At 49.0% G+C, this 15,445-nt stretch overlaps 1 protein-coding gene across 3 annotated transcripts in view; it reads left to right on the top strand.

Moving 5' to 3' along the window:
* The window catches only part of CLPB (ClpB homolog, mitochondrial AAA ATPase chaperonin), a 148,163-nt gene that overhangs the window by 118,856 nt on the left and 13,862 nt on the right, over positions 1–15,445 (top strand). For all 3 annotated transcript variants that reach the window (XM_010366886.2, XM_010366887.2, XM_030917466.1), the window contains 3 exons: positions 4,693–4,807; positions 13,145–13,222; positions 14,473–14,528. In XM_010366886.2, coding sequence (XP_010365188.1) covers positions 4,693–4,807; positions 13,145–13,222; positions 14,473–14,528 — 249 coding nt within the window. The remainder of the gene's footprint in view (positions 1–4,692; positions 4,808–13,144; positions 13,223–14,472; positions 14,529–15,445) is intronic.

Consider the following 15,445-nt stretch of genomic DNA (forward strand, 5'->3'; position numbering starts at 1 on the left):
GGCATGGTAGAAGCCCCGACTATGATGTGAGTTACCATCTGAGTCAGGGACTCAGGAGCATGGAGCATACCTGAGTTTATTTATGAGTAGCAGGTGGACTGTATAGACCTGACCTCCCCTTGAGAGACAAACTGCAGCTTGGCCTCTCTTCTCTTCCCCCTCCATACCTGCCTTCCCATTCTTGCCCAGGGTTTTGTTCTGCCTACCCCCACCCCTACCACAGCTGCCCCCTCAGTGAACACACTGCCAGGTTCACTGTCACACCTCTGCCCTGAGGGATGCCCAACAGTTGGGACGCCTGCCATATCCTTTCTGTAACCCTCCCCCGCAGAGCCACTCAGCGCAGCCACCTACCTCTAAACAGAGCGAGCCCAGCTAGGCTTCGCCTCGGTCTCCCAGCCCTTTCCTGTAAATGCACTCACAGCCAGGAGGGGTGCCATATTAAATCAAGACTGATGGAAACCAGTGACTGCGATTATCCAGCCAAGATGCAGCATGGGAAGCTGGTCGCTGATGGCTCCAGGTGAGGGCTTCTGAAGCTAATTGTGTGTGGCTTTTATTAAGAAGATGCTCAGTCTCCCACTCCTGCTCTCCTGGGTGACTCCTTTACAGTACCTCTCTCAGCTCAGTGCCCTCCGCTTCTGCAGGCTGAATTCCTGCCTTCTCTTCTCCTCTAGTGGGTCCCTATCAGAGCAGAGCCTTGAACTCGGTTTTGTAGCCTTCCTCCCCATCTCCCCAAAGACAGGAACAATAGTAGCCTGTATTTATAGAGCCCTTACCAAGCTCCTCCCATCCTTCTTTCTCCTCTCCTTCAAATAGAATATATACATACCAAATATTTTTCCTTCTCTAGTTTACTCCACTGGCTAACCTTTCATAAGGCTGGGCACATGGCTCAGGTCTTTAAAAGTCAATCATTGCTGGGTGTGGTGGCTCACACCTGTAATCCCAGCACTTTGGGAGGCCAAGACGGATGGATCACCTGAGGTCAGGAGTTCAAGACCAGCCTGGCCAACATGGGGAAACCCAATCTCTACTAAAAATATAAAAACTAGCTGGACGTGATGGCAGGCGCCTGTAATCCCAGCTACTTGGGAGGCTGAGGCAGGAGAATTGCTTGAACCCGGGAGACGGAGGTTGCAGTGAGCCAACACAGTGCCACTGTACTCCAGCCTTGGCGACAGAGTGAGACTCTGTCTCTCTCTCTATATATATATGAAAAGTCAGTCATTTCATATGTTTTTTAGCACAAACTCTATGTTAAGCATTGGTAAAAGAACATGAAGCAGTAATCTTCTGCCTGCCTGGCTTAATCTCAGTGTCCTTTACATTTTTATCAAGAAGTCTGATCCATTTTCTGAGGTTTTTCTGAATTGGCATAGATATTTGGGACTCCAGGCTGGGGAGAATCAGAATGTGCTGAGATTTAGGCCATGGTTTGAATCTTTCCCAAGACCATCTAGAAACCTCCTGGAAAACTAACCAGTTCACGGTATAACTTTCCCCACCCCACCTGTCACCTCCATAGAAGTCAAGAGTCCTTTCCTTTGCCCAAGAAATAAACAGGAATACCAAACAACCTAAAACCATGACCCTGAAGAAGAGTTACAGGAAGTAGAAGTGTTTCCCCAGAGAAGACTTAGGGAGGCCACACTGGGCATACCCAAATCAACAAAGTGGAAAGAAAAGTTATGTTAGACTTTGCCTATGGCAAAGGGAAAAGATACATTCTGTGAGGCCCCACAGACCAATGGGTGGAAAGTACCCAGAGGTGGAATTCTCTATCATATAAGGAAAGCTGACAGCAAAGATGAGCCGCCTCAGTCAGTGGAGGCACCTCTAGAGCCGGGTGAGTGTTGAGACTGCACACTGCAGACCTAGGGCTCCTAGAGATGGAGTCTTGAGAGCCGCCTCTGGGGCAGTGGTAGCAACCAAGTGGACTTGGCTCCTGGCTTCTGCTTGAGCCAGAGTAACTCTTCCTTTCATCTGTGGAATTCCACCTACAATTAAATTAGTTAAAGGATTGCAGTGCCAAAAACAAAAAAGTCACTAGATTATCAAAATGCAGTGAAGGAGAAGAGGAGTCACATTTATGAAAGGCTTAATAAGGGTTTGGTAGAAGGTAGCCATTTTGGTCACTCAGACTACCTCTTAATGCTATATGCCAGAGACTCTGCTAAGAACTTATATATTAATGCATTATCTCATTTAATCCTCACCTTGTGGCATTCCACAAGGATCCTACAAGCTAAAACTATCAATACTATCCTGTGTTTTAATGAGGAAAACTAAGATTCTGAGAGCTTAACTTCCTCAAGGTCAGCTAGCTAGGAAGTAGATGAAGTTGAGCGGTGAACTCAGGTCTGTCTGGAGCAAAGCGTGCTTTTCTGCACAACTTGCCTCACTGTGAGCCAAAAGAAGAGCCAAACCTCAGATGGAGACAGCTGAAATAATTAAAGCAGATGCTGTGTGTGAGGTGCTGAGTACAGTGCCTGGCATACAGCAGCCATTCCACAAAGGGTAGTCACCTTTATTCAGTTAGCAACACAAATTGACGCCTGCTGTGAGCCAGGCCCTTTGCTAGGCGTTGGAACTATAGAGATGAATAAACATGGTCTTGTAACCAGTGACCTCATGATCCAGGAAGGAGAGACAAACAGGAAGTTATTTAAGTGCACCAGAGGTCCCAGGGCCTGGGGTAGGTACAAAGCCTTACAAAAGACTCCCTAGACAGTACCACATTGGAGGTTGGTGGGAAGGGAGAAGACCTTTGTAGTGGGGTAATAATAGTGTCAGCGAAGGTCCAGAGGCAGGCATACTCTGAGACTCATCACTGAAGGGAAGTGAGGAAACTGACCCAACAAACCCTTGCAAGCCAGCTTCTGTCCCTTTAGGCTCCTTCCATGGTCTGCCCGACTGCAAGTCAGCACTGTCCCAGCTAGTATGTATGCATCTCACCATCAGAGCCTCCAGCCCAGTGGACCTAAGTGCTGAGTGGGGCTGGGTGGGCAGGGAGGAGGAAAAAGCAGATCTATGGCTGCAGTCGGCAGAGCCAAGTGATGTATGTGGCGCCTGAGGGAGCTGCACAGTGACACTCTGGATTCCAGCCGGCAACTGTCACTCCGCTGGGATTGGCTCCGAATTATTGCTCCGTATGAAACCCCAGGACTGATGGGAGCTTTCAGTATAGACTGATAGCAACAGCCAAAATTGGATTGTTTGCTATTTATTTTTTTTAACTTCTGTCAAGGTCACTACTGTAACAGGAAAACACTGCCCAAGCAGTAGGTATTTTTTATCCTCTCTGCCTGCAGGAGCAATCTGCAACCACAACTTTTGTGACAGGGCCTGACTTTGACAGCTGTCTTTCCAGAAAGGTGTTAGTGTTACAGGCTTGGGGAAAAGGAGCCTCCTAAAGACCTGGTCATTCCTTTCCGGTTCAAGATCTGCTTCCTTCCCCCTCCAGCTCCCAACCTCCACAAATACTCTACCATCAGGACCCTGCCCTCACTCATCCCTGCCTGTTCTCCAGACAGTCTCACGGCTCCCTCCTGGCCCAGTCCTCCTCCAGCTTCTTCAAGCCTCCTGTTCCCCAGAAAGCCCCCCAACAGATGTTCCACACGTATGTGTCCTTCCTTTCTCTACTCCTGCACCACTCCATCTAGCTGTTAATTCTCTCCTCTTTGTATCTGTCATTTTTGCAAACACTCACCAGATGCCCCACTATTGCCAGGACACATGCTAGAAATAGCAGTGAGTCAAACATAGGGCCTGTCCTTGGGGAGCTCATAATTGATTTAGGGGACAGACTTACAGACATTCACCAAACTTGTTTTCAAGTAGGTTTGTGTGTTTTTTAGTGAAAGATACAGTGCTGGAGATTCATGCTTTGCACCCTTGAGGAAGATGGTTGCGAAGTATTTTTGTGCAAGCTGTGCCTCATCTCCTGACTTTGAGCTGCCTGAGGGCAAGCCTGGGTCTCCTCTTCTGCACGGGTAATGAAGCTTAGGCTTCTCCTGCTGCCTTTTGTGAAGTGGATGAAGCTCAGGGCCAGACATGACAGACCCTCAGCATCAACTGGAACCTCCCAGGGGACAGGGCATAGTCCTGCTTCTTCCCCTGCCCCACCCTTTCATCATGGCCATGTACAAGGCTGGGCATGCAGCAATTGCTGAATAATTATGTTTAATAGAAATACAGCATCATTGAAATGGGGGTTGTTCATAGCTGTCTTTTGAACATCAAAACGTTTTTCAAGAGGAAAGAGAAAGGTTATTAAGCACTTATTCCATGCCAAGCGTGATGCTAGGCCTGTTACATATATCGTCATATTAATATTTAATCCTCAATTTACTAATGAGAAAACTGAGGTGAAATAACTTGCTCCAGGTGATAAGCACATCTTGTCAGTGATAAAGCTGGGATTGGACCCAGGTCTTCTGTCAGACTCCAGAGCCAGGGTAATCTGCTAGCAGTACTTAGTCTACCAGCAGAGTGAGCTGAGAGCCCTGAGTGGCAGCCACCTGAGTGGAAAGTAGAAAGGGCTGGACCAGCCTCCAGCGACCATGAACCAAAGCTATGAAGCAGGACTGCTGGAGACCCAGACCTGGTTTTCCCCCAGTTGGGGGATAGAATGAAGCTATGGTGCTATGGTTCCAGCAGCCCTCAACCATTTGTCCTCTCTCCGCACAGTACCAGGAGAAGCAGCGGAAGCGTGAGGCCGAGGAGCGGCGCCGCTTCCCCCTGGAACAGCGGCTGAAGGAGCACATCATTGGCCAGGAGAGCGCCATCGCCACAGTGGGTGCTGGTGAGTATGTGGGATGCCAGAAAAGACAGAGTGGTTCATGCTCTGCTGCAGTGAGGTGTACATCCTGTCATCACCAAACTGGATAGGCGCTGTTAATAATATTAAAAGTTAGCATTTGTTGAGTACTGTCTATATGCCAGACATTGTTATAAGTTCTGTGCGTGTCATGTGTCATTTAATCCTTATAGCAGTCCTCTGAGGTTGGTGCCGCTCAATCCCATTTTACTGATGAGGAAGCTGAGATCAAAATACCTAAATCACTTGCTCGAGGCTGCTTTCCTATGCATAGAATTTAACTCTGACCATCCTCTGGTCCGCTACCCTCAACCCCATTTTTCAAGTGGGAGAATTGAGACCCAGAGAAGGATAGGAGCTTGTCTGTCACTAGCAATGTAGCAGCTGAGCCAGAACTTATGTCCCCATCTGCCAACCTGGAACTCTTCTATCACTTCCGGATAATTTGTCAACAGCTGGCCTAAATTTATAGAAAATATCCTGAACAACTTTTGAGTGTCTTCTCCACCACTGAAGCTCTTATTTCCATACTTTGATCCTTGGGAGCCAGACTGCCCTCTGGTGTAACCCCTAATGTAATGGCCCTCCAGCCTGTGCAGACCCCACGAGCAGATAATTAAGGTTCTGCTGAACACAGTGGCCTCATCTTTGTTCTCCAACTCGGAAGTACCACTCCTTGGGCTTGATTTCAGATAGATGAGGCAAGGGAAGAGGAACCCCAGGCCAGGCCAAGACAAAGGTGTATCCCCCAACACAGTGGTTCTCAAAGCATGGTCTCTGGACCAGCAGCATCACTATCATCTGGGAACCTGTTTGTTTGTTTGTTTATTTGTTTTGAGATGGAGTCTAGCTGTGTTGCCCAGGCTGGAGTGCAGTGGCCCGATCTCAGTTCACTGCAAGCTCTGCCTCCCGGGTTTACGCCATTCTCCTGCCTCAGCCTCCCGAGTAGCTGGGACTATAGGCGCCCGCCACCTCACCCGGCTAGTTTTTTTTTTTTTTTTTTTTTTTTGTATTTTTTAGTAGAGACGGGGTTTCACTGTGTTAGCCAGGATGGTCTCGATCTCCTGACCTCATGATCCGCCCATCTCGGCCTCCCAAAGTGCTGGGATTACAGGCTGGAGCCACCGCGCCCGGCCGGAACCTGTTAAAACTCAGATCTCAGGCTGATTCCACACCTGTGGAATAAAAAATTCTGGGATCTATATGTTAACAGGCTCTTCAGGTGATTCTGACACTCAGCTGAAGTTTAAAATACCACTGCCCCAGGAAGGCCCTACCTGGTCGTGTGATATGCCTGGATTGTGGGGTTGGTGCTTTTTAACCTCCATTTGTAAGGAACTTACTGCATCCACCTTGCTGAGAAGCCCTGCAGCTGGGGATCACAATGATAATGTTCAGAGCCATGTTCAGTCCTTGTGACCAGCTCCCAGAGGCTTCTAAACCCAAGCATGAGGGAATAAGGCATCCTGGTGGTTGCAGCTGCTAGTCCAGCTGAAGCATGAAGCACTCTCTGGGTCAGAACTTATGGTAGGCAGGCAGCACCCAACACCTCAAGACCTCAAACTGAAGCAGGTCCAGGAGAGGGAGGCAGATCTAGAGGCTAGGCCAGGCCTCCCTGAGTTCTCCAAGCTAGTGTCACATGTGTGGTAGGGACTGGCTGGATGGAGCCTGGCACCCCATGGGTACCATGAGGATGGGCAGCCAGAGAAGTGCCGCAGAATGAATTGATTTGATAAATGGCCATTTATTACCCTCACGAATTGGCTGAAACCAATTTCGGTCACATCAACCCCTGGTAAGTGCTGGGATATTGATTTGTGCAAAGTAATACAGTGAATTTATCAGTGTGATCCCCAGCTGCAGGGCCTCTAGCAAGGCTGGTGCACAGTTACCACCTTACAAATGGAGGAGATAAAGCGTCAGCCCCACAGCTCAGGCCCCCATGGCCTCTCTGGTCTAGGGCCACTGGAACCAAACCAGGACAACCTGCAAGCCAGAGCCTTGGCATTGATAGTGAGGCTCTCCTTCCAGAATCCAGAGCTGCTCTCGATCCTGAGGAAGGGAGGCTGCCTGCCCTGTTGGGCAGACATCCTGGGAGCTCAGCACCTCTATGCCCCACCATGCTGCTCAGAAAAGCAACCAGCTCTCTATTCAGCACATTCAGAACCAGACCTCCCCTGCCCAGCCTGCCCATCTCCTGTGTTCTGATCTGTGTAGAGACCACCATTCACTGATCTCTTAAATAGAAACTCAGATGCTTCCTTGGCCCCTCCCTTCCCCTCACCCCTTACAGCCCATGAAGAATCAAACACCTGGCCTTGCCACTCTCTTCCTAATATCACTGCCCTAACTCAGGGTGTCCGAGTCTCCCATCTGAACCAGGCAGCTCCTTCACTGGTGTCCCTGCCTCCCTTCCTTCGCCTAGAATCAGTTCTCCTCACCAGCTGGAGTAATCTTTGCAAAACACATATCTAACAGTGCCACTCCCGTTTAAAACCTTTGCATGTTCCTTGCTGCCCTAACCTGGCATGCAGGCCTGCTCCTGCTGCTCCCTGCTTTGTGCTGCATGCACCAGCCACAACAGCCTGCCTCTGCCTGCCTGCACATACTCTTGATTTCCTGCCTGCATTTGTCTGCCACCCTCTCTGCCTGCAATCCTTCCCTTCTGGCCCTTCCCCCACCCCACCCCAGCCTATTGCTCACACACTGGCTGGTTTTTACTTAGCCTAACTCAGTTCAGGAGCAATTGACTGCAGGCTCCTTGAGGGGAGATAACATGACTTAATCATTTTTGTGCTCCCGATTCCTGACACAGCACCCTGCTCAAAGTAGATGCTTAGCGCAGCTTGTCAAATTAAAGAATTTGGTCTGGCCCCTTGTCCATCTCTAGGGAATAGCCCCATAGCCCAGGCCCTCATGGGCTCTAGGATGTGCCCTGAAGTAAAACAGAGAAGCTGCAGCACCTGCTTTCTGGTAGCCCACAGCATACTAGGAATACAACTATAGAATAGCTCATTACAGCCATACTCTTTGACCTTTGACCCCTGGAGTGGGCAGGCCATTCCCCAGACCTGCTCTAAGAAGCCTCTCCTGGGCACAGGTCAGCCTGCACATACCCGGCAGCTTTCTCAGAGCTCCTTCTGACCAGGAACCTGTCCCCAGCTTCTGTCCACCTGGTCCCAGTTGACCCTCTGAAGCCACATACTCCCCTGGGGAAGCTCTGCCACCTCACGTGCTTGGCTCTGCCAGAGTATGGCACATATTTCTTGTTACAGAAGGATTGCGTATGGCCGCCAGGGCACACCACCAGATCTCATGCTTCACTTCCCTCTTTGACCAGCCCAAAAAACGTAATTTTCCCAAGCTTTGTACCTTTCTGGACCCTCCCTTTGCATCCTCATCTGAGAAATACATCCATGTCATCCCTGGGTTGTGGAGTTGTAGTGATTAACTTACAAAACTACTTGCAGTTCCACCCCACATCATGTTACTTCTGAAGTCACTTGCTGTGCTTTCTCGTTGCCTGGACTGCCCTGCCCTTCCACGTTGCCTGCTGAGACATTCAAGACCTAGGCCCTTTATTGTATATTTAAAACAACTGAAAGAGTGTAATTGGAATGTTTGTAACACAAAGAAATAATAGGCACCTGTCCAGTACTTACCATGTTCCTCGAACCTACAAGCAGTCGTCAGGAAATTGCTGATAAACATTTTTATGACTCTCAACCATGAGAGTCCCTCTGAAGGACTGGTTCCCCTAGAAGATGCCACACATGTGACAAACTTGTTCCAGATTAGGTTATAAAAAACTTCCCACACTATATCCCTGGCACCTATCAAGAAAGGTGAGTCAGCCCACCCAGACTGCCCTAGAACCCTAAGCTGGACAGAAACAAAGGCCTGGGGTGGAAGGAGGAGGCCGCTCTTGCCTTTTTGGTTTTGCACACACTGGGGCCTTCTTCCTGGAATGTCCCATCATACCTGCAACTGTCTGGCAATCTCCCTCTCACCCTTCAAGCATAAATGTCAGGCCGGCACAAATGGCTCTTCCCATACTTCCCTCTGTGCACCCATCCCATTTGGAGCCCACAGTTTTCATAGCAGCCTTTACCTCTATGGCACACACCTTGTTTGAGGCCCCTTTATGAGTGCCCCTGCACCAAGTACAGAACTTTTTTGCTAAACAAATGCATAAGGCTTCCTGGAGAGGGATTTAGAAGAAAGTGGAAGCCTTCTTCACCCAAGAATGGTAGTAGCCACCTGGGGCACTAAGAGACTCAAGTCTAGGCCTTACTCTTCTCCTTTTCTCTGTAAAATGAGAGTTGAAGTTCCTGTTCTTTCCCACTTGCAATTCGAGAAAGACCAATAATTCATTTAGTTAGCGAGTATTAAACCAGTGTTGGGCTAGTCTCAAGAGTCCTCAGAAAATAGGACACCCAGCACCTGCTCCCATGGAATACAGTCAGATTGGGGGCACACCCTCTCCCCCAGATACAAGGGCACAGGTAGATGAAACACCTTACACTGCCTGTCTCTGAGCCTCCGTGTCCTGTGTAAAATGGAGATAACACCTACTTATCAGATTATTAGGAGGATGGAGAGTTACTGTAAAATACAAAAGCTAATGGTAACTGCCATTGCCGCTGCTGTGACTACCATTATTTTTACTCTTACTGGTATCCTGCTCCTTGCCACTTACAAATTGCTGTCATCACCATTAACTTGTTTGATCTGCATGTGGGGCTGACACAGCATATGTGACTGTTCCCATTTTATAGAGGAAGAAACTGAGGCTCGAGAGGAATAAATGTTTTATTCAAAGTCAGTCAGCTGGTAAGTGACAGAGGCGAGACTCCATGCTGGATCCTGTAACTCCTGCCCTCTCCACTATACCACCCTGTAGATGAATGCATGCCAGAGAATACAGGCCTGCAAGTTAATGGCTAGATGCGGTGTGGTGGGGTGAATCAAAAAGGGCTGTTTCAGGTGAGTTTTCAGATGGTCCAGTAGTGACAAGCATGGCCAGGAGAAAGCAGAACACAAGCCAGGTGGGCACTGGTACTATGTGCTGGGAGGCAGAGCAGCCTAGCAGGAGCTCGTGGCGATGGGACTGGGCAGGCAAGGGATCCAGGCTGCCTGTGTAGAGGGCCTTGACACCATCTCTAGCCCAAGAGCAGTGACCAGGAGAGGGTCGGGGGACAGGGGCTCCTGAGGCCATGTGCTGAATGGCTGAGCAGGCCAGATTAGAAGACTACAGAGAACGTTTTCCAGGGAGTCAGGGTACGAGGAGGTACCGTGGCAGCAGAGAGCCAGAGGAGGAGAGCTGACCTTTCTCCAAGCTCCCGTAGTAAAACGCAGGCTCACGCTCAGCCAGAGCTGAGGGTAAAGCCCAGGGTCTTTGTTTCTTCCCCCTGTAAACTTAAGCAGGTTACCTAACTTCTTCTGTGTGCGTGTTTCCTCACCTATAAAATGGAAATCAAGTCCCCTGCTCTGCTTACCTCACAAGGCTGAAATGAAATTATGTCTACAGAAGTTCTTTATAGACAATGAAGTGTTACAGAGTCGGTTGTAAATACGTTTGCTGGCCACGATTTGAGCAACAACACCTATGGCCACATCCCACATGGGCCCATCCAGGTCTCTGTCCCAGCCTTTATTCTGGCCTGACGGGATCCTCAAGGCCCATAGCCTTGGTTCTCAGCCACCCTGCCAACCACACACACTGGGGCCTGCCTTCTCCAGTCCTTCCTAGCCACCACCATTTTTCATTCTGTCGGACCGCATCTGCTTGGCTGTTTTTCTCTTCAGATATTATTAGAAATATCCAGAGTTGTAATTGTTTAATAGTTGGCATTTTGCCTGCTTCACAGGGGACGCACATGAAGCCCACCCCAGACTTATGCCCTAGGTCGGGCAGAATTGACCAGGGACAGCTGTGCAGTGAAGTCTGCGTAGCATTATAAAGAGCTCTCTCCCAGGTGCATTCTTAGAAAAGAAGGGGGGAATGGTGGCCCCCGGCATAATTCAATTCCTCATTCTCCATGGTGTTTTTGTACTGCACAGCCCAGCAGTGTGCAGCTCTCTGCAGGCTGGGATGCTACCTTAAAAGAAAAGGCACGATCAGAACCCCAGGTACATGATACCCTGGGGAACCCACGTAGGGGGATGCCTGGGTATATCTGCTTCCCCAAATACCCCATGAAGCTTGAACTGAGTTCATACTCAACTTGTTTCCAACCTAGACTCTTAATTTAGTCAACTTTTAGAAGAATGTGGCTCCTTTCAGGTGACCGCTCTCATCCCTGCCCTAACACACATACACACATGTCCATACATAGTATTCACAAGTCTAGCCTTTGCCATTTTAATATCTACACTTCCTCAGATACCCACACTCTCAACTCCCTGTTTCTGTAGGATACCAGGGACTGGGACTCCCCGCTTAGCCAAGCCTGCACTTTTCTCTCTTCATCCCCAGCATTCAGGTACCTATGAGGTCTGTGGGTTCCCCTTATAGCCAACCTTTCCAGAGATCCTGGGCCAGTTAGTTGGATTCTTACCCAGGAGAGAGGTTGTACTGAGCTTTTTCTCAGGCCTCTTTCAAGATTCTCAGGGGGCATTTTCTGGGCAAGCAGAAGTGGCTAGTCTGATGTCCGTGAATTTGCACGGCTTCCATCTGTTTCTGCTGAGGCCTGAAGTAGAGAGAAAGTCGTATTTTAGGTAGGAACATTAGAGATCGAGATGAGAAAGACCACTGGCTTGAGGTGGAACTCCTAAAATAGTATTCCAGATCTTCACAGTCTGATTCCACCCCAACACTCCTCATGATCATTCCTGTCTCTCCACCTCTGACGTACTGGCCACCTCTTCAAATCCTGCCCATCCTCCATGATCCGTCACCAGTCCTGCCTCTTCCAGGGAACCTTCCCAGACCTCTGCAGTCACTTCTTTGAAACCCAGCCACACAGTATAGTAGTTAGGATCTTGGCAACTCAAGACTGGCAGACACATCCCAAACACTGTCAAATCTTTCTCGATTCACTAGTGTTCCAGGCCTTGTTCTCTGACATCTATTCCTTGGCTAATTTTCCCTTGACACCCTGGGAACCAGATCAGACATGCTGTTCCATTTGCAGACTGACCTTGACGTTACACAGTGCTCTGTCTCTTTCCTGCTCCTGACTGCCATGTTTCCATTAATGCAACCAAAATTCATACTTTTTTGAGCAGCCATATGTTACTTTAAAAAGAAAGAAGAAGAAGAAGACAGGTTTAGAGAGAGAAGCAACTCTGCCATCTACTAGTTGTGTGACTTGGACAAGTCTCTATCTGTTGCCTCGGCTTCGTGTTCAGTATAATGGAGTTGAGAATACTACTTTCCTCTCCGGGTATTTGTGTGGGTCTTGAATAGATACATTATTGGTGAATTTTCACATTGTGCTTAGCATAGAGCATGTTCAGTGCATGATTCTTCTTGCAGTTCTGCCTCACTCCACCTCCACTTGTATACCTGAGCAATGTTTCTGAGCCTGATTCTCCTACTCCACAATTAAGTGCTTAGTTTTCTCAGATTGAATGCATAGCCCTTGATTACATACTCCCTCTTGAAGAGGAGGTCAGGTCTTACTCTAGCAGAGTTGAGCCTCCAAGGAACCTGGTATCTATCTGTCCCACTCCCCATGCTCCCCACTTGCTCCGCCACTGGAGGCTATGGTTAGCATCTCTGGTAACCAGGTGGCTTATTCCCTTCCATGCCCCGAGCTCCACATTGCCTTTGATTGGCTTCCAGAAAATGCATTTGGCTGTGTTTCCACTTTCTGACCCAGACAGTGGACCAGACCTTAGTTTCCCCAGATAGGAAAGGGTCCAGGGCTCACATCCCACATCCCCAAGGGCCTGCCATGGGCTTCTGCCTCTTGCATTTGCATAGGAGGCAGCCCATAGTCCCACTAGCGATGAGTAGATAAGTAACCAGTGAGAGCTGAAGTTCCTCTCAAATTCTCCTTCACCAGTCCCCCACCCCCTTCACCTCCATTCACCATCCACCCGCCTTTCAGTTTCCCTAGCAACACTGAGTGCTCATCCTGGAAAACTTTATCCGAAATCTGCTCTGGGCAGGTTTCCAAATCCATGCTAACCTGATTAGGTATCTCTAGGGGCCTCGCCAGCTAATCAGATTAGGCAGCACTAATGGTAGTGAGGACTTTGAGTGGGCGCAGAGCAGTAAAACATATTGTATACTTAGTGATAATTATCCTGCCTTTTGTGTCATTGATTTATCTGCCTCCCTCTCTGTCCCCCGTCTTGTGTGTTTGACCATAGCGATCCGGAGGAAGGAGAATGGCTGGTACGATGAAGAACACCCTCTGGTTTTCCTCTTCTTGGGATCATCTGGAATAGGTAATTGGGAGCAGATCATCTAGTGGGGACGGAGAGCTAGGGTAGTGCCTGGCCCAAGCCTGACAGCCCCAGCTGCTGCGGGCCAGGGTCAGCAGGTCCACCTCTAGGTCAATTTCCATCTCTGAAAACAACAGCCTCCAGATTACAGAGCCACCAAGAAAGAGGACTCTGTTACCATCTGTCATGTTATGAAGAGTTGGAATTATGCCCCTCCCTCTGGAAGTTGTGGTGGTAAGACTGATTCATCTGGAGGACCAGGCCCTTCAGGGCCCATTAACCCTGGTCCAGCCACTCTGCATCCGCAGAGCCTCCCCTTCGGGAATAGTTGAACCACCTCCTCTGCCCAGCACACCAACCATGTTCAGTGCAGCCTAGCTGTAAATGCTAAAGAAGGCCCCTAATGACCACTGCGGTGCCAGATGCATAGCAAAATTAGTTGCAGTAAGATGGGTTGAGTATTTTTCTAGCCAGTTGGGCTGGATTATCTGAGGCATTCTCACCCCCTCATTCTCTGCCCTGACAGAACCCCCCCATTCCTTCACTACCACCTCCCACAATGGTCCTGATGGGAAATTTCATGGTTTAGTTTCCTTCTCTTCCCCTCCCAACATCTTCATGGGCCTCTCCCTCAGATGTAGGCCCCCAAAAGGATACCACCACCTGACCATGATGCTCCAGAACTTGACTTTTATACTAGTCAGGGATTTCCAAGGGTTACCATCCACCAAGTGGCCCTTCAGAGCCCCCGCTTCAGTACTATCGTTCCTTCTCTGTGTTACAAAGAAGGACCGTGAAGCCACAATGAGAGGTACTCTTCAGCCCCTCACACCTTCTATCTGGCATGTGGTTCCAGAGCCTGGCTAAATGGCAGGACTGTGGGTATTGAGAGGGATGCAGGGCAGTGAGCCAGGAGGCCCGGGTACTCCTAGGAGAGGTGAGGTTTGTACTAGGCTTTAAAAAGCAAGTTGGTTCTGGATTATAAAGTCAGCCTGTCACTCTTAGGATGGTGCTACAGAGAAAAGGCCTCAGTCCCCGTCCCAGAAAAATTAAGATGCAGTACAGACTTTGATTTTGGTCCCAGCTTCACCATTAACTCCCCAGGTGACTGTGGGAGAGTCATTGATCCTTTCTGTGCCTCAACATTCTCATCCATAGAATATAATCTTTCTAGTATCCATGCATTTCTAGTATTCTTTCATTCCAGCGGTTAGTCACCTGGTTGTAACCCAACACCTCTCCTTTCTTACTAGGAAAAACAGAGCTGGCCAAGCAGACAGCCAAATACATGCACAAAGATGCTAAAAAGGTAAGGACTGGGACCTAGGTCTGATCTACAGATCGTGGAGACCTCACCACTCCTGCTATCCCAAAAAATCTGACCCTCTGAATTCAACAATAGGCAATCAAAAAGATGGGCCCTGACCCAGGAAGCAGACCTCAGCTCTGGCCCCAACTTGGCCACCAGTTGCTCCAGAGATTTGGGCAAGTTATCCCACCTCTTTATGTCTCAGTTTCTTCATTTGTAAAATAGGAATAATAATCCTTGCCCTGCCTGACTCTTGAGGAAACAAAGTGAGATCCGCCATACAACATTTTCAGGCATCTATGCCATGCCAGGTGTTGAACTAGATGCTGCTAATACATCATTTATTAAGATACTCCCCCTGCTCCAAAGAGCTCAGGTTGGAGAGGCAAACAGCTTTAGAAAGACACCATTACTGTTCAGTGCAGTCATGGCTGTGCTAATGGGAGTCTTGGGGGCTGTAGGAGAAAACAAATAGGAATAAGAGGATGCCTTGTTGCCTCTCACTATCCTGCATGAGCTTTTAAACATGGTTTCTTATGTCTTGAGCCTGGGGTGCTTATAGTCCCCCTTCCTCTGTGGCTCAGAGCCCTGGATTCTCCACAGAAGAGGGCCATCCCCATCCCCTGTTTGTTCACACTCAGGCTTTCCAAGGCCTGCTCAGTTTAACTTTTTAGGGAGGCAGGAAATGCTTTTGTGCAGAGACAGCAATCCTCGGAGAGAGTGCAAAAACATTTCACTGAAAGCCAAACATTCTTCTACCAGCCTTCCCAGCATCCAGGGCAGGAGGTCGCCCGAGACCCTAGATGCTCTTGCTCTTGCCTTTCTAAGGAAAGCCTCCCTGGCCAAGGCAATGAGGAGTTGCTTAGGCCTCTGCCAGCCAAGTGGCCCCAGCAGCAGAGTCTTGGACTCCTGTTCTC

This window comes from Rhinopithecus roxellana, chromosome 15 (genome assembly GCF_007565055.1).
Source record: "Rhinopithecus roxellana isolate Shanxi Qingling chromosome 15, ASM756505v1, whole genome shotgun sequence".
Lineage (NCBI taxonomy): Eukaryota > Metazoa > Chordata > Mammalia > Primates > Cercopithecidae > Rhinopithecus > Rhinopithecus roxellana.